The 22,099-nt window shown below is 41.1% G+C and overlaps 1 protein-coding gene across 3 annotated transcripts in view; it reads left to right on the forward strand.

Annotated features, from left to right (window-relative positions):
- The window catches only part of rcan3 (regulator of calcineurin 3), a 59,559-nt gene extending 37,783 nt beyond the window's left edge, over positions 1-21,776 (forward strand). For all 3 annotated transcript variants that reach the window (XM_034675829.1, XM_034675827.1, XM_034675830.1), the window contains 3 exons: positions 11,486-11,659; positions 13,105-13,276; positions 18,701-21,776. In XM_034675829.1, coding sequence (XP_034531720.1) covers positions 11,486-11,659; positions 13,105-13,276; positions 18,701-18,855 — 501 coding nt within the window. In that variant the 3' untranslated portion in view covers positions 18,856-21,776. The remainder of the gene's footprint in view (positions 1-11,485; positions 11,660-13,104; positions 13,277-18,700) is intronic.
- Positions 21,777-22,099: the final 323 nt, after the last annotated feature.

Below are 22,099 nucleotides of genomic sequence, written 5' to 3' on the forward strand. Positions count from 1 at the left end.
GGATAACATCCATCAGCAATGTATTAAAACACGCCACAAGCATATCTGTATCACTCAATACAGATTAAAAGAGTTAGATAATCTTGTCTTTTAATAACTCTGGAGGTCTTCTGCCACAGAACGTCAGGCAGCTGAAATACATGAGCAGATATTTTTGTAGTAGTATTAAAAATAGAAGTCACTTGTTTGAAACGTGGCTATTTTTGGATATAAACTGGCCTACAGGTCAATGTTATTTTGTTTCTTCTGTCCACACAATGAGTGTTGATCCACCGCTTGGCAGAAATATAAACACAGGTCTAAGAAAGGTTGAAGAAAAAAGTGGCTCTTTGAGTTTTAAATGTTAAACTGTGGACTTAATGATAGAGATTATATTTCAGAGAAAGATGGAACATCATAAAGAAGTTGTAAAATGACTTAGTACGGCAACAATGAGAGCAGAGTGACAAGAGAAGTAGAGCTGTCATTTTGGTGAGCTCTCCCTCATGCCTCAAAGGAATAAAGTAGTCTGTAATCACCAAAAGATCAACATGAAAACCAATGACCACCACTCTAGTGCAACAACAATGCAGTAGAAGTAAAAGTAGAAAAAGTGAGAGGCTCATCAGTATGCAAAATACTAAAATGAGAATTCACTAGCTTAGACTGTGTGAACCAAGCAGCAACCTCCAGTATTAAAATATGAAGCCCATGCGGAAGTGCTGAAACCTGCAGTTCATCAAGTGTCCGCTTGAGGCTGACTGCAGAAACACCAGAAACCACTTACAAAGACAATCTTTGCTATCTCAGACAAAGTTTAGTTGTGTTCAGCATTTCCAATATGGCACCGGCTGACGATTGGCTTCAAAACAGCGCTCAGGAACAGATGGGGGATGTCACAGATACTACGTCCCTTCTTTTATACAGTTTATGGTGTGAACCCAAAAATTTCACGTCAAGTTATAGATAGGAATTCTACCTCTTGCCCTTTTATGATTACACATGCTATACAGAGGTTAGCTAGCAGTACTGCCTCTGTTTATAGCTGTGTGTCAGTTTGGTCCCTCTAAACCATGAAGTCGATTCATAAAGCCTCAAGATACACACAACTTTTTTTAATCAAGCTATAACATTTTCAGCTCATACCAGCACAACTTTTTTTACCAGGTCCTGTATTTTTATTGACTTTGTGTGTGTTTGTTTCAATCAGAAATCGAAATACACAACGGTAAATACAGTTGCAGCCAAATTAGCCTCAGATCCCTTGTATCCTATAACAGCTACTTTAGCTAGCAGTAAACTGATGGCAGAAAAACTGCACTGAGGACAAACCAGCTAAAAAAAGAGAACTCTGGATAATGCTTTAAAGGGGATATTTTGGGACAGGTGACTGAAAAAGTACTTGACAAATAACAGTTCCACAGGAAGCACTCAGTAAGGGGTTGATTGACACGTCTGTTTGGGTTTGTGGTGTAAAAAATGTCTGAAAGGTGGAGTATTTCTTCTACTCTTTACAGCATTCATAGTAATTTCTAACTGCTGGAAGGTCTGCTGTGCTTTAAACAATACTTCTTTCAGCTTTAACCACTCTCTGATTGATTGCAGTGGAAAGTTGGCTCAGTTTTACGGAAAAAAATGGAATGTTGATAAGCACAAAAAGTGTGCTGGAGCAGACGTGCAAGCAGGTATGAGATTCATCATCCAGCTCCGTCTGTTATCTCCACAATCTGCGTCCCTCGTTCGACCTCATTTGGCCGGATCCAGTTCGGGCCTTAAGGGTGGAATGGTAATTAAAACTGATGGTCCTCACATTTAAGAAATGAATTTTCTTAATTATTCCAACATGGTCTATATTTAGTGTTAACACTGCCACTGACTCACCCCGAGGCTCCGTGGCCTAGTTTGTTGGTTTTCACCCAAATCCCATTCAAGCACAAGGGTTTGGATTAGCTAAAGCTGCGCACGTGTCAAAGTGAAAGATGAGTGATTCTCAGAATAAAAGAAAAAAATGCTGAATGACCCTTCTTTACATCCAAGTTTAATCTTTTCATTTTGATCCATAATAACAAAGGCTGTAAATCAATGTAGAACTGAATTGAATCAACACAGAAGTGAATTTGAATACTCTGGCTGCGGATAATGTGGGCTAAAGAAACAGTATGTAGCATTTAGCAGAACAGACCTGGTGGAAATTTAATATAATATGCATAAGTATGTTTAAATTAGTGGATAATCATCTTACCTAACTTAGAACCAGCCTTTTATTTCTACATACGTCAGAGCAGATCTTCCAGGGAGGCTGCCATCTTGCACAGAAATGCTTGAATGGGCAAACTTGTAACAGCCGTACGTGTTTTTGTATTTAATGAGTTGCTGCTGAAAATGCACCAGTTGGAAGAAGAAGGAGACAGTGTACTGATAGACGTTTGTGATGGAAAAAAATCACAAATGGAGGTTCACACTTATCCTGCATTACAGGATGTTCTTGTCCTAGTAGGCCACCGTAGCTTTGCTAACAGGAGGGGTTAGCATGGGAGCGTTTCAGTCTAGACTCTTACCGCTAGATAATGCTATCCCATTTCTAACCCAAAAGCAGTGTTTTTAAATGTCAAACCTGTTGACTCCTTGTCGATTAATCACGTGGTAGCGACCAACAATGTACTTTAAGCTAACAGACTGGATGATATTACTGTCCCTTTTTGGGCATGTTAAGTCAGTTTTTGGCAGCCCAGCTGATCAAAGGAACAATGGGATGGGTTTGTGCGTTTCAGCTGATGTGACTTCTTCACTCTCACCACTGACAGAGAACAAACAGTTGAATATGTGAGCCTTATGTAACTCCCTGCACTGCACAATGAGTTGACAACAATGAAAGTCATCAGTACTAGTTTTGGAACATCGCTGCTTGAGCTGAGGATACTTCCAAATTTGTGTGAATGTTTCGTGTGAATGAAGTTTAAGCCGATAACTGTGTTTACTTAACTGGACACAGAGCTGGACTTCTTCATGGTAGTGCTCTTGAAGACACTTAATCCTTCCTTTACATAAGACAGGAAAACACTCATGTCACAGGGTCACACCGAATTCTGCCTCTTGACTGATTCATTACCTGGTAGAGGCGTGAAGTCAATACTCGGCAGGTACTTTATCATTCCTGGCCTTGAGTCTAATCTTCTAAAGAAACCATGAGGACGTCACCTGGTAACCCTTCATCTCACACCTCAGGCTGACTGTTCTTTTTTTCTGATGATTGTCTGTCAGGACCCCTAGGAAGCTCTGCACTCGGTGCCTCACTGTGAGTCATGCCTACAGACACGTCCTGTTGCTGTGTGATGACAGCCTTTCTATTACCATCAGGAACATAACTGCCTCATTAGCCAAGAGGCAATCTGCTGAAGGACGGCCATGCAGTTGCCAGCGGACTTGCGGTTCACTAACAAGCTTTGTAACTTTTCGAAATTTAAGCTTTTTTCTCTGCTTGGCTGTAAGTATGTTTTATTCCTGTGATCTCTTTTTTCAGGAAAACTGAGTCACATGAGTGCCAACTTTTGCCACTCAAGAGTTGATTAATTTATTTCAGGGAGTCAGTTAAATCTCTTGCCGTAACTTCAGAGGGTAAATCCTTACCCCAGTGCATCTCTCTCTCTCTCTCTGCATGTCATCCCCACTCTTTTCTCCTCATATTTCCCGTCTCTCTTCAGCTTTTCCAGCTCAAGAGAAGCAACAGCCACAAAAATAGCCAGTTTATTCTTATCCTCCTATACATTCAAAGTATAGTTTTGCTCAAACTATATGAGGACGAGGGCGCCGTTGGCCCAGCAGTCTAAGGGTGTGCCCCAGAGGCTATAGTCCTTATTGCAGCGGTCGCAGGTTCGACTTCCGGCCTCGACCATTTACTGCATGTCTTCCCCGTAGTCCCCGGCAGGTCAAAACAGAGTTTATAACAAACAATAAAGATCAGTAACAGATGGAAACAGCACATTATGATAGGATGACAATTAAAACAACAATTCATCACAAGAGCAAAAATAAGTTATGCACAAATGCAAATAAGTGCATAGAGAGATATGTCGGTCCATGTGTATTTGGTCCAACTCCGAACATATCAGTATATCACACAAGTAAAAATGCATACATTATCTCTTAAAATATGTTAACACACACACACACACACACACACACACACACACAGAGAGAGAGAGAGAGAGAGAGAGAGAGAGAGAGAGAGAGAGGGAGGGAGGGAGGGAGTTGATGCACTGTTGCACATTAGAGCAACTCATTTGCATTTTCTCCTCCTTTCTTTACCATTCTTTAGAATTCTGTATGTTTTCTAAAGTGTTTCCTTTTGTCGTCTTTTGGGATGTTACCACTGTTCACCAGCGCCAATTTAGTCGATGAGAAGGCACTGCTTACACACGGACTGCTAATTGAGGACACATCTCGTTTCAAAAACTTCAGATACATTTGCAAGTTCTAAAAGAACTTGATACTCACGCATGACTTGTAACAGTGTCAGTAGTTTTAGATTAGTGACAAGTGTCAACATGAAAGGAGAGGATGTAATGTCACAAATTGCTCATTTGGTGAAATGGGCCCCAGGCTGCCTCTCATGTGCATCAGCGGGGCAGAGACGAAGAGAGGACATGATACGAAGGAAATTTTAGCCTGTTAAGGTACACACTGCGTGTTATGTAAAGGTGACATGGAGAAACATGCGGTCAGCAATAACTGACAGCCCTCGCTGTTAGAATCAAGCCGAGTTGTCGGCTATTTGAGAGCGGTGACTTCACACCCCGTCCTCTCAACTGTCTCTGCCACAAACACATCACATTTCTCTCCAGATAAACAAAGCCTGTGGGTGAAATAGGGACGTCGTTGGGTGTATAAGCTGTGTTCTTTCCCTCATTTTCTTCACAAAGAACATCCTGTTTTCTTCTTGTTTTTGGGTACCGAGCTGCTGTATATGAAAGACTTCATATTTTTGCACATGTCCTCGGTATAGATGAGGTTATCAGGCTTGTTGAGGATGAAAAAGGAGTACATGATGTTCTCTTATCCTCCCTCATCTGTTGTCCTACAGCTCTCACTCCCTGACCATACAGTAATAACAGGTGCTGGATCAAGCAGTCAGTTTGTGTGAGTGTGTGTTGTGTGCGGCTAAAACCAGTTTATCTTTGCTGACAAGCTTTGTCCTTCAGCTGTGCTTGGATACCTGTCACATTATTTTGCAGTTATGCCCTCTGTGTGTGTGTGTGTGTGTGTGTGTGTGTGTGTGTGTGTGTGTGTGTGTGTGTGTGTGTGTGTGTGTGAGTGTGTGTGTGTGTGTGTGGATACCTATAGAGATAACTAATTATGGAAACACAGTGAAGGGCTCTGAACACATTGTGCACATCACACACATGTGCACTCACTTGTCAAGCCTCCCTCTCACACGTATGCATGCACAAAGACAACAAAGAGAGTGGGTCACTGCGGGGAACAATGGCAGAGAAGCAGACCTGTGTAACTGAACACCCATCCCCTCTTCCTCAATTCCCCTCCTCTTCCTCCTCTTATTCCCTCAGGATGTCCGCTCATAGAGATTTCATGAATTAGTGATCAAGCACGCTCACTTGTTACACATCAGTCACCCGTGGGTGTATCAGCATTAGTGTGCCGGGTTAAAAACAAACACTAAATGCTATTAAGGAACATGATCTCTGGAGCTTTCCCACGTATCTGCTTATGCCAAAACATCTATTTAGTTAAAGGAAGCGCCCACTCTGTGTGTGTTTGTGTGTGTTTGTGAGAAAGACGGCCTTATCGGTTATCACACATGGAGTTTGATGACATGAGTCATAGCGGCTGGCTAACACTCATGGAAAATTCACCATTTTAAAAGAGCTTAAGTGGGCAGAAAGGCCAAACAAGGGCTTTGTTTTCATTCTCCAGCTGATTATGTGAAGGGCTGCAAGCAAACAACAGAACAAAGGTTTCTGTTGATTCTCTAGATTTTAAGTAGGAGTTTGACTGTAACCTTGTTGTTTGTGTGGGGTTTTTAATATTTCGTGGGATTTTACATGACCTAATACAAGGACAAAAACATGCACCAATAGGGTTTAAGTTTAGATGTAAGAATGAAAATGCCATGCCCCCATGCATATCCAGACAAATCCTTGGTGTAATGTGTTATTCTAGGTGATAAACTCCCCAACTCGATGAAGTCTTGTAGCATTTTTCACGTATTGTTTCTGTTACTAGCACTACCATAGACTGTATAAATAATGGACGTAGTATCCGTGACGTCACCCATCCGTTCCTGAGCGCTGTTTTGAAGCCAATCGGCGGCGGCAGCCATATTGGAAATGTGGAACTCAACCAGGCATAGTGTGACGTAAAGAGGTGGGATTTGAGCCTCCAAGCCAACAGCTATGTGTTCCTTTCCGGGAGTCAAGACAGTCATGTCCTTATTCAAGGTTCAAGGTTCATTTTATTGTCATTCAGTCACATTTAAAAACATGAAGAAACGAAACAAATTATTCAGGTCCAGCAGCAGACAGAATAGATAACAAGATAAAAGTAGACTCTACAAGTCAAGAAATAAATACATAACCTCAAGCCTACAGTATGTAAATATAAAAACATAGTTTAAAACCAGCGAGTAAAGTGCAGTATTGTGTGCATGCAGTCACAGCGGAAAAGTGCAGAGAACAGACCTAAAGAGAGTTCACAAGTCTCACAGCTTCTGGAAAGAAGCTACACCTTAGCCTTGTTGTTCTGGCGTTTAGGCTGCTCTGGGCAAAAACTCGTAATCTTAATATCTTCTGATCTGTCGCGTTAGAAAAAAATTCATCCCCCGTACAGTGTGTGCCGATAGAGAAATTAGCTACGTAGAGCCAAGCCGTTTTTTGAACCAGGCTGTAAACATGTTTATTAATAATGCAAAGATGGTCTTTTTTGAATTAGTGTGTATGTGGTTTCCGTTTTTTCTGCAGCCAGCCTCAATTTTTCGATTCTCGATGAATTGCAGTTTATAACACTTCCACATGGGCTTCATATTTTGAGACCGGAGGTTGCCGCTTGGTTACTACAGGCCACACTTTATTATTCTCGCCAATGATCTTTGTAGGCACAGACGGCGGCCATCTTTCATGAAAAGTTCTATGATAAAACTGGTTTTATGCTGCATTGCAAGTGACAAAGAGACACAGCTAGCCCCTAGCCTATGAACATGTGAGGTATTAAAAGACAAATGTCAGACATTTTTGTCAGGACTTAGCAGAGAGTAAAACAGAGCTACAAAGAGAGTGAGTGGCCAACATACTGTCACAATGGGTAAAAACAAGAGGAGGACCCATGTGCAACCAAAAGCCAAAACAAAGAAAACCTAGAGATACATTGTCTGTACAGAACACAACAAGGGAAAGGACACTAGAAAATAATGAGGACGATCTTACAGACACAGGATGAAACATAGAGGCTCTATACACACACTGGCTAACGAGTAACGAGACACAGGTGTGCCAACAAGGCACAGGTGTAGGCAATCACCAAGGTGGGAAAACACAGGAAGTAAAACTAGGCTTAACACTGCATGAATATTCTACAAAATAAAACACTGAAAACCAACTTAAGAACAAGACCAAAGGAAATCAAACAGGGAGTACAAAGACATGGGTATTGACCTCATGACCACTTTCTCTTCTTCCTAAGCTTACACCTTGTACACTGAACTAAAAGCCTGACTAAAAACGGTACTGCACAGCCTGCAGGTGAACCTAGCGCTGAGCCAGCGGTGAGCCGGCTACCTCCAGGACCACATGAACCTTTAAACGAATCAGAAATCAAACACACGGGAGATGAGGGAGGCATATGAGTAAAATCTGTAGTCTGCTTATTCTTAAAATGCAGATTGTTTTGTCACAGTGTACACCACACTGCGACACAACTGAGGTTCACTGCTTGCTCAATCATTAACAGCTCTGCATGTGTCAGACGGCGTGATGATGTGAATTTTAAGGAGAAACTTGTTACATAACACTTGATCAAAGACACTGGTAATCAGACATTCATCAAGGACTTTAACTACCACAGTAAATCATTATGATGTGCTCTACAGATGATGTTTCTAAGTCCATGTGCCCCAATTTTTATGTGAGGTCGTAAAATGTATTTAAATGACACTATGTGATGAACAGAATGATGATATACAGCTTCAGTTTTACATTTCACCTTACTCTTACAGATGTTATTAAATTGAGCGTTTCTATGTGTGCGATTTGTAATGCACAGTTAAGCCATTTAACAATTGTTGAAGTAAATAGTATTTAATCAAAGCAAAGCAATGTCTGACCTTCTTGGCATTCCATCCTGAAACCATCCCTTTCTACTTTGTCTTCTTCTACTGTTACAGTGAAATGAGAATCTTCTTCAAAATTAAATGAACATGGGGGGCGCACCCCATGAACGGAGGCTACAGTCCTTGTACTTATATAGCGCTTTTCTAGTCTTTCTGACCACTCAAAGCTCTTTTACACTACTCGTCACATTCACCCATTCATACCATAGACTGTAAATAAAAATGAACAGTGTTGCTCTTCCCGTTGTACGGTTCTGAAGCCAAAAAATCCTGCTCCTGGTCGCAGCCATTGTGCAACCAGAGTCTGCAAAGCCACAGAATTTCAGTGGTTGCCATGGTAATTTCTGTGTCGGCACGGTAACGAGCTCCGCCCTGCACCGTAGCGTAACGAGATCCTATGGAGTTTCCCTCTACAGCGGCTGTCAATCAAAGCAAACCCGGAAGTAAAACCCCGATTTTTAACCTCTAATAACGAACGAAAAAGAAACTTTTCAGAAAAAAGAGGCCTTGAACACAAAACAGCCAAATAATAACTACATATCACCACAACATACGGATGTGAGAAACATTCGAAAACAACGTGTATTTATTTTTCAAAGTGTGACTGCATCCCCATTCAAATGAATGGGGGAGATGGAGTTTTTGACCTATACTGCAGCCAGCCACCAGGGGGCAGACGCTTTTGCTGGAATCTTCACTTCCAGCTGAGCGAGATGCACCCCCTGATGCATGTACACATTCACTCACTGATGGTAGAGGCTGCTATAGTAGGGACCATCAGTATTAGCAAACCTCAGAACACACATTGACATACAGACACCGCTGAACAACAGCAGGAGCAATGTGGGGTTCAGTGTCTTGCCCTATGAAACCTCGGCATGTGACTGCCGGAGATGGGATCGAACCGCCAACCTTAAAATTGATAGATAACTGACTCTACCGACTGAGCCGCAGCCTTGTAGCAACAATCACTGGTTCGATTCCCATCCTTGACCATTTGCTGCATGTCTTCCCTATAGAGTGTATAAAATATGGACGTAGTATTCGTGACGTCAACCATCTGTTTCTGAAGAGCTGTTTTGAAGCCAGTCGACAGCGGCAGCCATATTGCTGCTGTCTAACAGTTGTGAGTTAAAGAGGTGGACTTTGAGTCTCCTAGCCAACAGCTACAGTGTTCCTGCTTGTCAATCAAGTCAGCTGTGCCTCACATTGGAAGATTCATAATCTCAATATCTTTGAAATTGTAGTGTTAGAAAAAAATTCACCCCCCCTACAGTGTGTGCCGATCGAGAAATGAGCTATCCAGACTACACTCGTCTTTTGTACCAGGCTGTAAGCATGTTTATTTCTGCTGTAAAGATCAGCTTTTTTAAATTGGTGTGTATGTGGTTTCCGGTACTTCCGGAGTCAGCCTCAAGCGGATCCTCGATGAACTGCAGTTTTTAACACTTCCACATTGGACTCGTTTTCAGACCAGAGGTTGCCGCTTGGTCTTCCCCCACACTCTACTCCCTGCATTTCCTGTCTCTCTTCAGCTGTCCTATCAATTATTATTATTATTATTATTATTATTAGTTATTTAACATTTGTTTAACCAGATTATACCCTTTGATATCAAGGCTTCTTTCACAAGGGTGACCTGGCCAAGAGGTCAGCAGCACACGTCATAATAAATAATACATGGTATGGAGCAGATTACAGACAATAAGTAAAAAACAATCAATAATTTAAAAGGTGCGACTAATTTGCGAATAAAGTGCAAGTTGAGATCATAGACAGCAATTTTAAAAATACAGGCACTGTTCAGTGGTCTCGCACTGTCTGTCTTTTAAGATAGAGTCAAAGGCTTCAAGTGAAATGAGATCCTAAATGCAGAAAAGCTCAAAAATATAACTTAGAATAAAAGAAAGAAACGGCGTCTTTAACATGATTTGGACTGATTTCAACTGTTTTTTATGACTCATACTTTACAATAAACTAAACAACAGTTACTTGATCCACAGATAACTTTTGTTTTGCAGCATGGTCAGCCAGGAATCACATCACAATTTCATATGATTCGCACAGCCACATTTTTTTAATATGTTGCTTTGTTTAATATTTTATTAAATCATATTAAGGGCAATAGTTTTTACTTTTCATTCTAAATGCAAATAGGACTCAAAAGACACACAAAGGCGGTAGTAAACACTCTTTTCAATGTGCTGAGTTTTACAGATAACCTGGTTTATACCATCACTAAGCTGTCACTAATGTGCAGAGGCAGATCTCCTCTGCTCCAAGTAACACACACTCTTTCCATCCTGGTGAGAGCTGCTGTGTCAGCCAAACATGAGGAGTGTTGTGGGAGTCTTTCAGTCTTTTGTTTCCCACTGACTGACTGAGAATACAAACTATGTTATCCTCGCTGCAGTGAGGGAGGAATCAGTCCGACTGTCTTCCCTCTGATCAAAGCGGAAGATTCAGACCACCGTCCATCTTGTTTCTTGGAAAGCGGACGTGGTTGTACAGTCACATTTCCGTCTGTTCTGCGAGGTGGTCGGCTAAGACGGAGAATATGTTATAGCTGTGGATTACTCAGAGACCAGCTCTCCCGGAGGCCTTTTCATTTCGCCCTCCTACTGAGCTGCTTGATTGAGTTCACACCCAAGGAGGCAAATTTGGCACCCGTGGAGAGGACTGAGTGATAAAAACATGGGACATCCGGGAACATATCATATGGGTATAGGTAAGGACAAAGTGGAGGAGGAGGAAGAGGGGGAATATGATAAGAGAAAGAAGGAAATTGTAAGAAAAATGGATGATGACACAGACAGCACCAGAGAAGATTGTGTGGAAGTAACAGGAAGTTGTAAATCAAATTTCCCTGTCAAGTCAATAGCCAATGAAAAGGCTGCAAATCAGTTGGAGGAACATCTTGTGCTCAGAGGGAATATCTCACATCTTGTTACCGAAAATACGAGGAAGGCACAGAGCCGACATTATTTGTTATGATTGTTGGGAAAAAATACTCTTAGCAGCTCAATTTAGAAACTTTATCTTTGAATCCTTCTGTGTTTGATCTTCTGAGTAGCAGCATACATAACGAGACATGACACGAGTTCTCCTTAACAATAAAAGATCTCTAAATCCATCTGTTTGTGCCTCTCTCTGTTTCATCCTCCACAGGAGAGATTCGAGGCGTTGTTTAGGATCTACGATGAACAGACGACTTTCCAGATGTTCAAAAGCTTCCGAAGAGTCCGGATCAACTTTAGCACCCCAGAGGCAGCAGCCCGCGCTCGCATCGAGCTGCACGAGTCTGAGTTCAACGGCAAGAAGCTCAAACTCTACTTCGCGCAGGTGAGTGGCAGATCAGGGGTCATGAGAAGGGCGGGCGGGGAGGGAGGGAGGGGACTGTGGGAAATGGACCGTCTGAGGTAGGTGCCTGCATACAAATCCATACTAAACAGAAGCAAAAACAAGCAGAGGAAGGTTGGTGTCTCTGCTCTGAAGTCACTTCCCCTCTTATTTTATTCATTTTCTTTAGGCTGTTGTCTCTGAGCCACACCTGAACGCTTCCTCAGCCCACCCAAACCTTCTGTCAGATCTCATCAGTCACATGATAAAACACAGAACTGCATAAATTCTTGATTTCCCTTCCATTTCAGCTGCTTGTGTGTGCGTGCGTGCGTGCGTGCGTGCGTGCGTGCGTGCGTGCGTGCGTGCGTGCGTGCGTGCGTGCGTGCGTGCGTGCGTGCGTGCGTGCGTGCGTGCGTGCGTGCGTGCGTGCATTATTCAATTCAAAACAGTTTGAAATAAACACAAGATACTTCTGCCCATATGTAAGGGTTAACTCAGCTCACTAAGGACCCCTCGTTGCGCCCTCATCTCAGTACTTTTCCTCTACTAACAAGTTTCATAGCTCACCAGATGGCCCTTAGTCACCACTGTGACCAAGACAGCATTGTCACCTTCAACAGACCCAGGCTCTGTTTATGCAAGCTCCAAGTATTTACAGTGCTGATACTACCTACCCCACCACTTGGCACACCCCACACCCGGACTGTGGAACTATATTGGCGGCGAGAGCCAGCACATCAACAAGGTTATCAAGTAGGCACCTCTTTCCCCGGCGTTTCATCAAGTTATGCCCAAGACGGTTAGCGCTAGCATCCTGGAACTGGTGTTATGTCTCCTCATCCAGATCCACTGACTTGTTTTATCTGCTTCATCACTGTTGCTATCTTACACAAGCTCTGTACACACACTCCCTGTTCTCCCTTTATTTTGTCTGAAAGGAGAAATGAGAGTCATTCTTTCATAGCATTTCACTGTGCAGGAAGTCCTGACAATCCCCTGAAATGTGGTGACTCTAGTTATAATATAACAACTTTTTTTATGTAACCTAGATGTTTTCAGAGAAAAATGCAGCTCAAAGCACAATTATGCACAGATGCCTAGACCTCATTTGGCCTGCTTCCTGGGAAACCATGAGTCAACCATGTTACTGTTGCTGCATACAAATACATTAGGAGCCATGAATCCTGCTCAAGAGAGCATGCATTGATCAACATCAGTATAGAATGCATGATGTAAAGTTGCCTGAGTCAGCAAGATTTTAAATGTACAACCTCAGTGCCCAGGCAGGTAACATTCAAAATGACAGTATACAAATTCAAACGTTAGAAACATTTAAAGGCACACTGTGCAACACTTCAGATTATGGACATGCACAAAGGTATTCTTATTATGGCAAAATAAAGTCCCCAAATGATAACGAACAATCATTACATTTTCTCTCATAGATCCAGAACGGCGAAGAGGACATCGACAAATCGTACCTGGCCCCCCCTCAGCCCGTCAAACAGTTCCTGATCTCACCACCTGCCTCGCCACCTGTGGGCTGGAGCCAGAGTGAAGATGCTACACCTGTCATCAACTACGACCTGCTGTGTGCAGTAGCTAAGCTAGGACCTGGTCAGTACTCAACACATCATTTCTAAATATTTAGGTCACTAAAATGCAGAAAACGGATACATATGGAGGAAAAAGTGTGCGTGATGAAGGTATGATACATCGATCAAATGTGAGTCATCTCCACAGTGTCACTCCACAGTCAAACAGGAAATAATTTCATGCTCCCAGCAGGGTGGGTGAAATAAAGGTTATGTGACTAGGAAGCAATTTGTGAGAAGAAATGAGCTGAACATTGTCAAATCATCACAGCTTTTCGTTTGGACTTTTTGTGCTGGCTTTTTTGTGATACGTGAGAAGCAGCATTACATCATTATATAATCACAGTCTATAACTTGACATTATGACTTGTGGGGCACTTTAAAATCAATTTAAAATAAGCCCATAATTGATGTTCATATTTACTGTCCATCATCTGTCAGTGTCACAGGCATTAAACCTCCACTTGCTGTATCATGACATCTGAAATCAAAAAAAGCATTGTCAAGGCAAACTGTAAAAATTAAATAAATAACAGTAGAAAAATAAACAAATTATAATTAACTAGGCTTTAATATATTACCATTTTCACCTGATTAGTGCAAACAGTTTCTGAAAAAACTCTGAAATGAAAGAAATCAAATGAAAGGAGGAAAATAAGATACATGTACTATTTTGAGTGGAGTCCAGTCACCTTTGGTCAATTGTTTGTCCTTTCAAGTTGGGACACTGCATGAAAATTAATTAACTTGACAAGCATAATGCTGAGATGTCTGAGGCCTGTCCAGCACTGATTTCTACACGTTTTGAAGTGATGTGTGACTGTGAAAGATTAAAACTCAGATTTTTATGAGCGCAGATGGTGTTTCAAAAGCCAAAAACAGAAGAGCAAAAGTTTGAAGATTTGAACAAGATAATAACCATTGATTATGCTAACGCTAGCTACAATTGTTAGCATGATCAGCTAACTGACTCATCTATAATACAGAAAACTTACATTACCTCCATGACCTCAGCTCACACACTAAATGAATATTAAAGATGAGCTGATACTTAAATTGGTGCTGTCTAGCTCAAGCAAATCACTGTTGCAAGCTACCGATAGCCCTCATCGTAGTAGCCCTATCAGGTAATGTTGAACAATAAGTACGTGGGCGAGGATTACACACATCTAGAAAGAAGTCATTGCTTTATCCTTCGTTTTTGATGTCAGCAGAGCAATGTCTGTAGGTCATTTTATTACGTCTAGCAAAACATCCACGGCTCAAAGATGAACTGATTAGAGTTGTTGGTGAATATCATTGAAGGGTCCTTGAGGAAAGAAAAAACCTTCTTGAGTATCACTCAATAATTCATATGCTAATTATATGCACAACAGTTTCACATGATGTGTGTAATAGGTAAGGGTTAGGGTTAGGGTGGACAAGACTTGTCTCACCCTGTCAGGATACTATTTCCTACAACTACCTGCTAATCATACACTATTCTGCTTATTACCCACCTACTAACTTAAAATACAGACACAGTGGCAAAAAAACTTTATTCAAAGATTATTTTATTGATTTAAATTGATTTTATGTACACAGTTTGTAAAAGTCATTCCCAGTGATTACACAGCAGTTAGCATTCCATGGCGATGGATTCTTATCTGTTGCGGTCGATTTAACATTAAACTGTCCTCTTCGGGGCGCTGGTGGTCTAGCAGTCTAAGCGCCCCACATACAGAGGCTATAGTCCTCGTCGCAGAGGTCGCTGGTTTATTCCCGGCCCTCAATTCCCCCGCTCTCAACTCCCCACGTTTCCTGTCTCTCTTCAGCTGTCCTATCATAAAGGCAAAAAAACACAACTTTAAAAAAAAAAAAGACCTGTCCTCATTCAGCTCTCCTTCTCCTCTGAGCTCTGTGGTTCACACCTTTAAAAATAAACAAGACAAAAGTCACAACTTTAAACACAGCTGTTATCACCACCGCTTATGATTTAAAGGTGCAGTGTGTAGAAATGGGAATATTAGCGACATCTAGCGGTCAGACTCTAGAATGAACTCCTGTTCCTAACACTTCACATCACCTAAGCGACGGTGGCTGTGGGGGACCAGAAGCTCTCCTGAAAATGGCAATTAGTTATCCGACGATGTGTCGTGTTACTGTCAGACAAAAGACTAAAAGACATTATTAAATATTATAAGCCGTCGGTGTAACCGTCTACTTTGTGAGCAGGCAGTACAAACTGAAACAACAGTTCTGTCCAATAACAATACAATTTCAAACTACATATGTCCGTTCTGGGCTGCTGCAGAAACATGGCGGTCCATGAGGAGACCCGCTCCTTATGTAAGCATACATACTTATTCTAAGTAGAAAAAACCAACAACTATAGTTTTTATATAGGTTATTGTACACTAGTTTTAACATACTTATAAATATTACATCCCATTTACACCAAATCTGTTCTGCTAAATGCTGCTAACTTCTACACACTGCGCTTTTGTAAGAAATGTATTTTATTGGGATAAACCCCTTGAGATGTGCCATCTGGTTTTAGAGGGGGTCCCTTTAAGTTTGTTTGTAGCGATCGGTAACTCAAAGTCACTCTCACCTTTTCCACTCATAGCTAGGAATGCTAGACAGGATCCAATCCAAGATGTAAATATCCATGTTGTTTAACCAGCCGCATTAGCATGCTAACCAAAACTAGCGTTTTAGCCACATTGTTTGATGTGAGAGGAAACGGTTCCACCTCAACCTACGGTCTATTATTTCTTTGTTTCTGAGCAAATAAACGATGAGTAGCATTAAACTACAAAATAATGGAAACAAAAACAAAATTGTCACAAACACATGGCACCAAAAATTAATGAAACAAAGACTTTCAAAACAGTGATTACATAATAATGTCTACGAGGAATTCATTAGCATTTGTTTAAGCGACTTTTTAAAAGAAAATCTGTTTTTGATTATTCTCATGTGTCATTATGTCAACAAGCAGAAGCACAAACTGACGGAACTCTTTTCCGCGAATTTATTTGAAGTGTGATCAGTCTGTTTCTGGTGTAGCTCATAAAGGTTGTCAAGGGGTTTTGACCAATCAGAATCAAGCATCTGACATAATGGGAAGATCAGTAAGAAAGCTGGGTAGATAAAATAATGTAGAATGGTGACATTGGTTGCCCCATCTGTGTAGGTTACATGGACACTCTCCTCACTCTATCACTCATGTATCCCTCTACTGCCTACTGTATCAATCATGATCCTGCTGCATTCTCTCCTTCAATATATAGAACAAATACTCTGTCCTTGCCACAGTTACACCGTCACACTGTCAGAAAATACTGCTTGTTGAAGTCATACAAACACAAGGTGGTCATCCTAGTTACTTTTAATTCATGTTTACGTGTTTATACATAGGATTGATCACCAAAACAATCAGTGATCTGTGTCTGTGTGGTAAGTTTTTCTGCAGGTGAGGACCTGTTTGCTTTAGCTTCCCTCTTTTTACCATTACAGGCAAAATAAAGACCATTTCCCTAAAGGTTCTCATTTTGAAACAGGTCAGGGAGAAAGCATTTTTAACCTACACATGAAGCAAACTTTAGCATAATTACAGCTGCGAAATTCTTTCAGCTTCACTTTTCATTTCAACTGAAAAGAAACAACAACTCCATGTCTGGAAGGAGAAATCTAACTCTGTATGAAATTAAGGCTGCAGTATTTTTGGAATCTCAAAGATTATATTTGTCAGATCTGCAACCACAATCATTGTAATCTGTTGCAGGCAGTCAAATTCCTCTGAAGAGACGAAAAGGGTTAAGTAAACAGAATTTCAAAGATCAGAATCATAAAAACTATTCGCCTGTTACATCTTTTGATTATAATGCAAATCAGCTTCACTGCACCACAAACAGATCTTTGTGCATCTCCCTTCATAACTCTAAAACGTGTAGGCAGCAGAGCTCGACACAGCTAGATTTAGACGCTTTATAGATGTTTCCTAACAATCTTGTTCCCCTGCAGCTTTTCTGCTCAGAGATGATTTTGGCTCTGTCTGCCTGGTGGAAAGATTTCAGATTTCAGGAACCTTTGTGAAATGTCACCTCACACACATTACAAGGTGTGTCCAGTGAAGGTGTCTTTGTGTGTTTTCATGCTGCTAATGTAGGAAACGTTCAATTCAACAGAATCATCCGTTTTGTTACTAAGACATATGATTGAAAATTCCACACACTCACAAACATGTCTGCACACACATTTTCCAGCTCATAGGCTCACTTTTGATGCATTACCATAGCAACACGGGGCATCAGGAAGTGGCTTTGTCCTTCGCCTCACATCCTGGAATCAGATTAGGGTCGGGCTGCAGCACAGCGCGCTGACTCCCTCTGTCAACTCTCCGCAGTAACAGCAGGACTCCCATTCACTGTCCGTCTTCCTGTTTGGCACCGCAGAGGAAAAAAAAGCTACGAGACCAATTTCCTCCTGTCTGCCAGCTGTCTAATCTCATCTCCATGGCAACTGTGATACAATCGAGCAAGTGTGTGTCTTCAATCTGAGTCCGCTGAGTTTGGCATCTGCACAAATACCAGGGCTATTCTGAGGAAAGCTGTTTTGTTTCTCTTGAAGGCTTGTCTGGGTGCCCACCTGATCTCACACAAAGACAGACAAACAGGAGATTATTCTATGCTGTAAAAAAATATCCACAATGTGTAATAAATAGAAACAAAAATAAAGAGCAAAATAACGTAGGCTCCTGAGCCTGTCTCACATTATAGGTAAAATGTCTTCACATGATTCTCTAACATTTTTTTCAACTAAGTTATATACTCAAAGTAATGTCTAAAAATGCTCTTGAGAATCAAAAATCAAAGCTCATAGAGTGAAGAATCTTTCCCCTAATACAGATTTATATTCATAAATAAATACACAGCTGATGATGACAAGATGATCAAAGGTTTTATCAGGTTTATCAATCAATCAATCTTTATTTGTATAGCGCCAAATCACAACAAACGTCATCCAAAGATGCTTTTACAAACATAGCAGGTCTAGACCGTACTCTGTTAAATTATTAACAAAGAACCAACATCAAGACAGGATACGATCCAGTCCAAATTTACTGACAGGTCTTGATCTTATCTCATCTTAATCTACCATGAGCATTGCACCTCACAGTATTTAGCAAGTTACAGCAGTAAGGACAAACTTCTTTTTAACAGGCAGAAACCTCGAGCAGAACCAGACTCATGTTAGACAGCCATCTGCCTCGATCAAGTTGGAGTTGACAAAAGGGAAAGTGGAGAATAAGAGAGAGAGAGAGAAAGAGTGATGATAGTGATAAGGTTGATCAAGTCTTGATATGCAAAGTAGATTTCTCTTACTAACTTCTGCCCCCTCTCATATCCGTCCCCTCTCCTCTCTTGTCTTGTCTTCCCTCCTTCCTCTCCCCCTCTTCTAGGAGAAAAGTACGAGCTTCATGCAGGCACAGAGTCCACCCCCAGCGTGGTCGTCCACGTGTGTGAGAGCGAGACAGAGGAGGACGAGGCGGCGCGGCCAAAGCAGCAGATTGTCCAGACCAGACGTCCCGAGGGACCCCCGAAAGTCTTCAACTAGAGAGGCCTCCCCGCGACACCGGCGCGGCCCCCGACCGCCCCTTAACAAAAACCTGCGACACACCTGCCCTCTCTCTCTCGTCTCTGCACTCACAGAGAGCGTTGATGCCCCTCATTTCAGTTCAACTACAAGCAAAAACAAAAACCAACAAACATTGCTCTAGAGACGGTGTTTGTGGGGAGCGTGGCGATGGAATGAGGCGGCTTGAAGGGGATGGATGAGAATCACACACACACTCATCACATTCTTGCGGACAGCGTGGGGAGCGGTGGGCATGCTTTGCCTCCAATCCCACCAACCCCCCTTTCTGCAAGAGGGATTGGGAATATACCTGTCCCAACGCAGGCACCTGTCACTTTTCACACACACTCAGCTCTCTTTGCTAGTCAGTATCTTGCTAGTTAGTTAGCTTGTTAGCTTGTACCTCTCCTTTCGTCTCACTGTTGTTCTGCCATACCTCTCCACAAAGACATTTTTCTTCTTCTTCCTTTTTTTTTACTATGAATTGTGTTCTCAGACTACACACACACATACACACATATGTGTGAATTTGTTTTCATTTATTTGCATATCTGCTGGTTTGTCGCTTCAGCTTGCATCAAGATTGAGTGTGTGATGTTCCCGCTCTTGTCTGCATGTATATACTGTATAACAAAAAAATACGTACAGAAACACAAATACTAACAAGATATATCAAGAAAAAGGAACTTATTTAACATCACACACAGCACGAAGCGCCATATGTGACTAACAAAGTTGTGGTGGTTGTTTGATTCTTGTTTTTTCTTTTCTTTTTTTGGCTTGATTTTGCTTTTTGTCTTTTTATTTGGAGAGGTGTTGTTTTTTTCGCTGAACTACTTCGATGTGTATTCTTACTATGTATTTGATACCCCAATACTTTTTGCATGCTTAGTTATTTCCGTAGATGAGGAGCTGAGGTGTTTTTTTATTGATGTTTGTGAAGAAACAGGAAATAGTGTGACGCTTTTGATGAAAGTGCATATCCCTGCACGGAGTTTAGAAACAATGATTTTGTTCTTTTGTAAGACTGACAGTTCAGTATTCAACTTGATGGCAAATCAGCACTCATCTCTTTTGATGGGATTTGACGAATCAGAGACAGTTCATCCCCCTCTTTTTCTTCAAGGGGTTTGGAAAGCTGATTTTTTTTTTCTGTTGTATTTCACATCTTTGATGTCTTTTGTTTGATGAACCCACCTTTTATGTGTCAGGATTTTCTTCTGAAACCATTTACTAATTGGGTTTTTTGCACAGAGTATCTCTTGATATCCCCCAGCATTGGCAGAGCTCTTGGCCGTCTCCTGCTGCGCACCAGAAATTAAAACTGTGCTGCTTCTTGCTGTAAATATCTGAGCAGTAGATTTGTGAAATAGTCCATCTAGATTTTGTAGTTTACCTGAAAGCATTTTGCTGAGAAGGGAAAATTTGATAGCCTCATGAGATACCAACCAAAGCATTCACTCAACTCATACGTCACTCATTTTTCCATGATTTACTCATATACTATGTAAGTTGGCAGAAAGAGGTCAAAGTTACACATTACAACTGCAACTTTCAATTTTATTTTTGCACTAATTCCTTTTAGCAATCAGTTTAAACTCAAACATAAACTCCAAATACTTTTCCTTTTGTCTGGTTAATCCTCCACAAATCTCCTCATCATATCAGTGAATATTTTACCGCTTCAAAAGCAACATAGATCAATTTTCCTCACAAAGCTTTTGGGTGTCAGCAGTGAGTCTAAACCTTATCTGTCATTAGGCAGCATGAAATCTAACGTGACTATTTTTGCTATGTAAAAAATTTAGTGAGCAAAAGAGAAGTCTGTCTGCATGTGAGCACTTTATCGTCAGTGTTTTGTTTGTTTCCTTCTTCTAAAACAGACAAGCACATAGCATTTCTCTCTCTCTTTTCTGTTCTTTCTTTTTCTTTAATCTCAAGCTGATCACCTGGTTAGCCTTTCCACCAGCATTCTGCAGTGAGAGAAAACACTCCACTTCCTTTTTGCTTGGGTGAATTTCAGAGAATTTCAGGCCTTCTAGATAAACGTGAGTGAGCTGCTGTAAAGATGTAGACAGAAAGTACTGTGATAGACTTTAAATGAAGCAGGATGACACTACAAAACAAAATCAAAGGCTTTGTTTGCGTGTTTGTCGTCAAGAAACATTCATTTTATCTTGTGAGAAAGAAGTTCTTTTTGAAAAGTGTGGCGTTGTCGGAGTGCAGTTTTATTGGCACTACTGTAAAGCTGTTGCGGCTATCTAAGCAGACAGCAGATTGGAGGAACTACTGAGGCGGGTGATGAAAAAGAGGAAGCAGCGGGAGGAAGACACTCGTGAAGATTTTTTTACTCTCTGTGGTCATGGTGTTTCAAACTGGGTGCATTATGGTCACAGTTGAAATGAAAATGTATATTTATGTACATATGCCAAGTGTTTTTTTGTTGCTGAGGCCAGTCCCAGTGTGCAGTTTGTTACGGCTTCTCTTGGCAATGTTGTAATGGAAAAAAGAAACACAAAAAAAATCCAAAATGTTTAATAACGTCCTTACAATGCTCAATCAAAAACAAACTGTCATTGTGTTGTGTTCAACATGGACTCTGTTTGAATGTTTCTTTTATTTCTGGGGAACGTCTACTAAAAAGGTCAATAATGCCGTTCGTCACTGTTGTACTGTTTCTGTTGAAATATGAATATTGTGTCTTGTATTGTAGGAATCCAGAAAACAAAGTAGCAAAACAAGCAATAATTTACAGTTCTATGATACCAGTATGTGTATTTTCATGTTCTGTACTTATTTCTCAGAGATGGTCTCTGTCTCTTACAGTATCCGCTTCTATTTGTGTAGTATAATAGCAATTTGTTTCACATAGACAAATACATAAAGACTTATTCTTAAAAGCCATGGTCAGTGTTGTTTATTTTAGGAGCTACACAACTAGGATGCATACACAGGTATTCAATTAAGTGCAAAGAACACATGATAAAGAACACTTGAAGGCATGTATTAAGTATTTCATTAAGATTCAGTCATATAGACAGGGATGACAGGACAGCTTCCCTTTAATAAAGCCAAAACATTTGGAGCTCCACCCACTGACTGTCTGCAGTGTAGGTCATATAACCCGCCTGTTAGTTCTTATTTGATGCTGGTAAGGGTATATAACAACATGATTGACAGCTATCTTGAAAGAAGCAGGGCCTGGTGTGCTGTGTTTGCTGGA

The sequence above is a fragment of the Notolabrus celidotus genome, chromosome 22 (assembly GCF_009762535.1).
Source record: "Notolabrus celidotus isolate fNotCel1 chromosome 22, fNotCel1.pri, whole genome shotgun sequence".
NCBI lineage: Eukaryota > Metazoa > Chordata > Actinopteri > Labriformes > Labridae > Notolabrus > Notolabrus celidotus.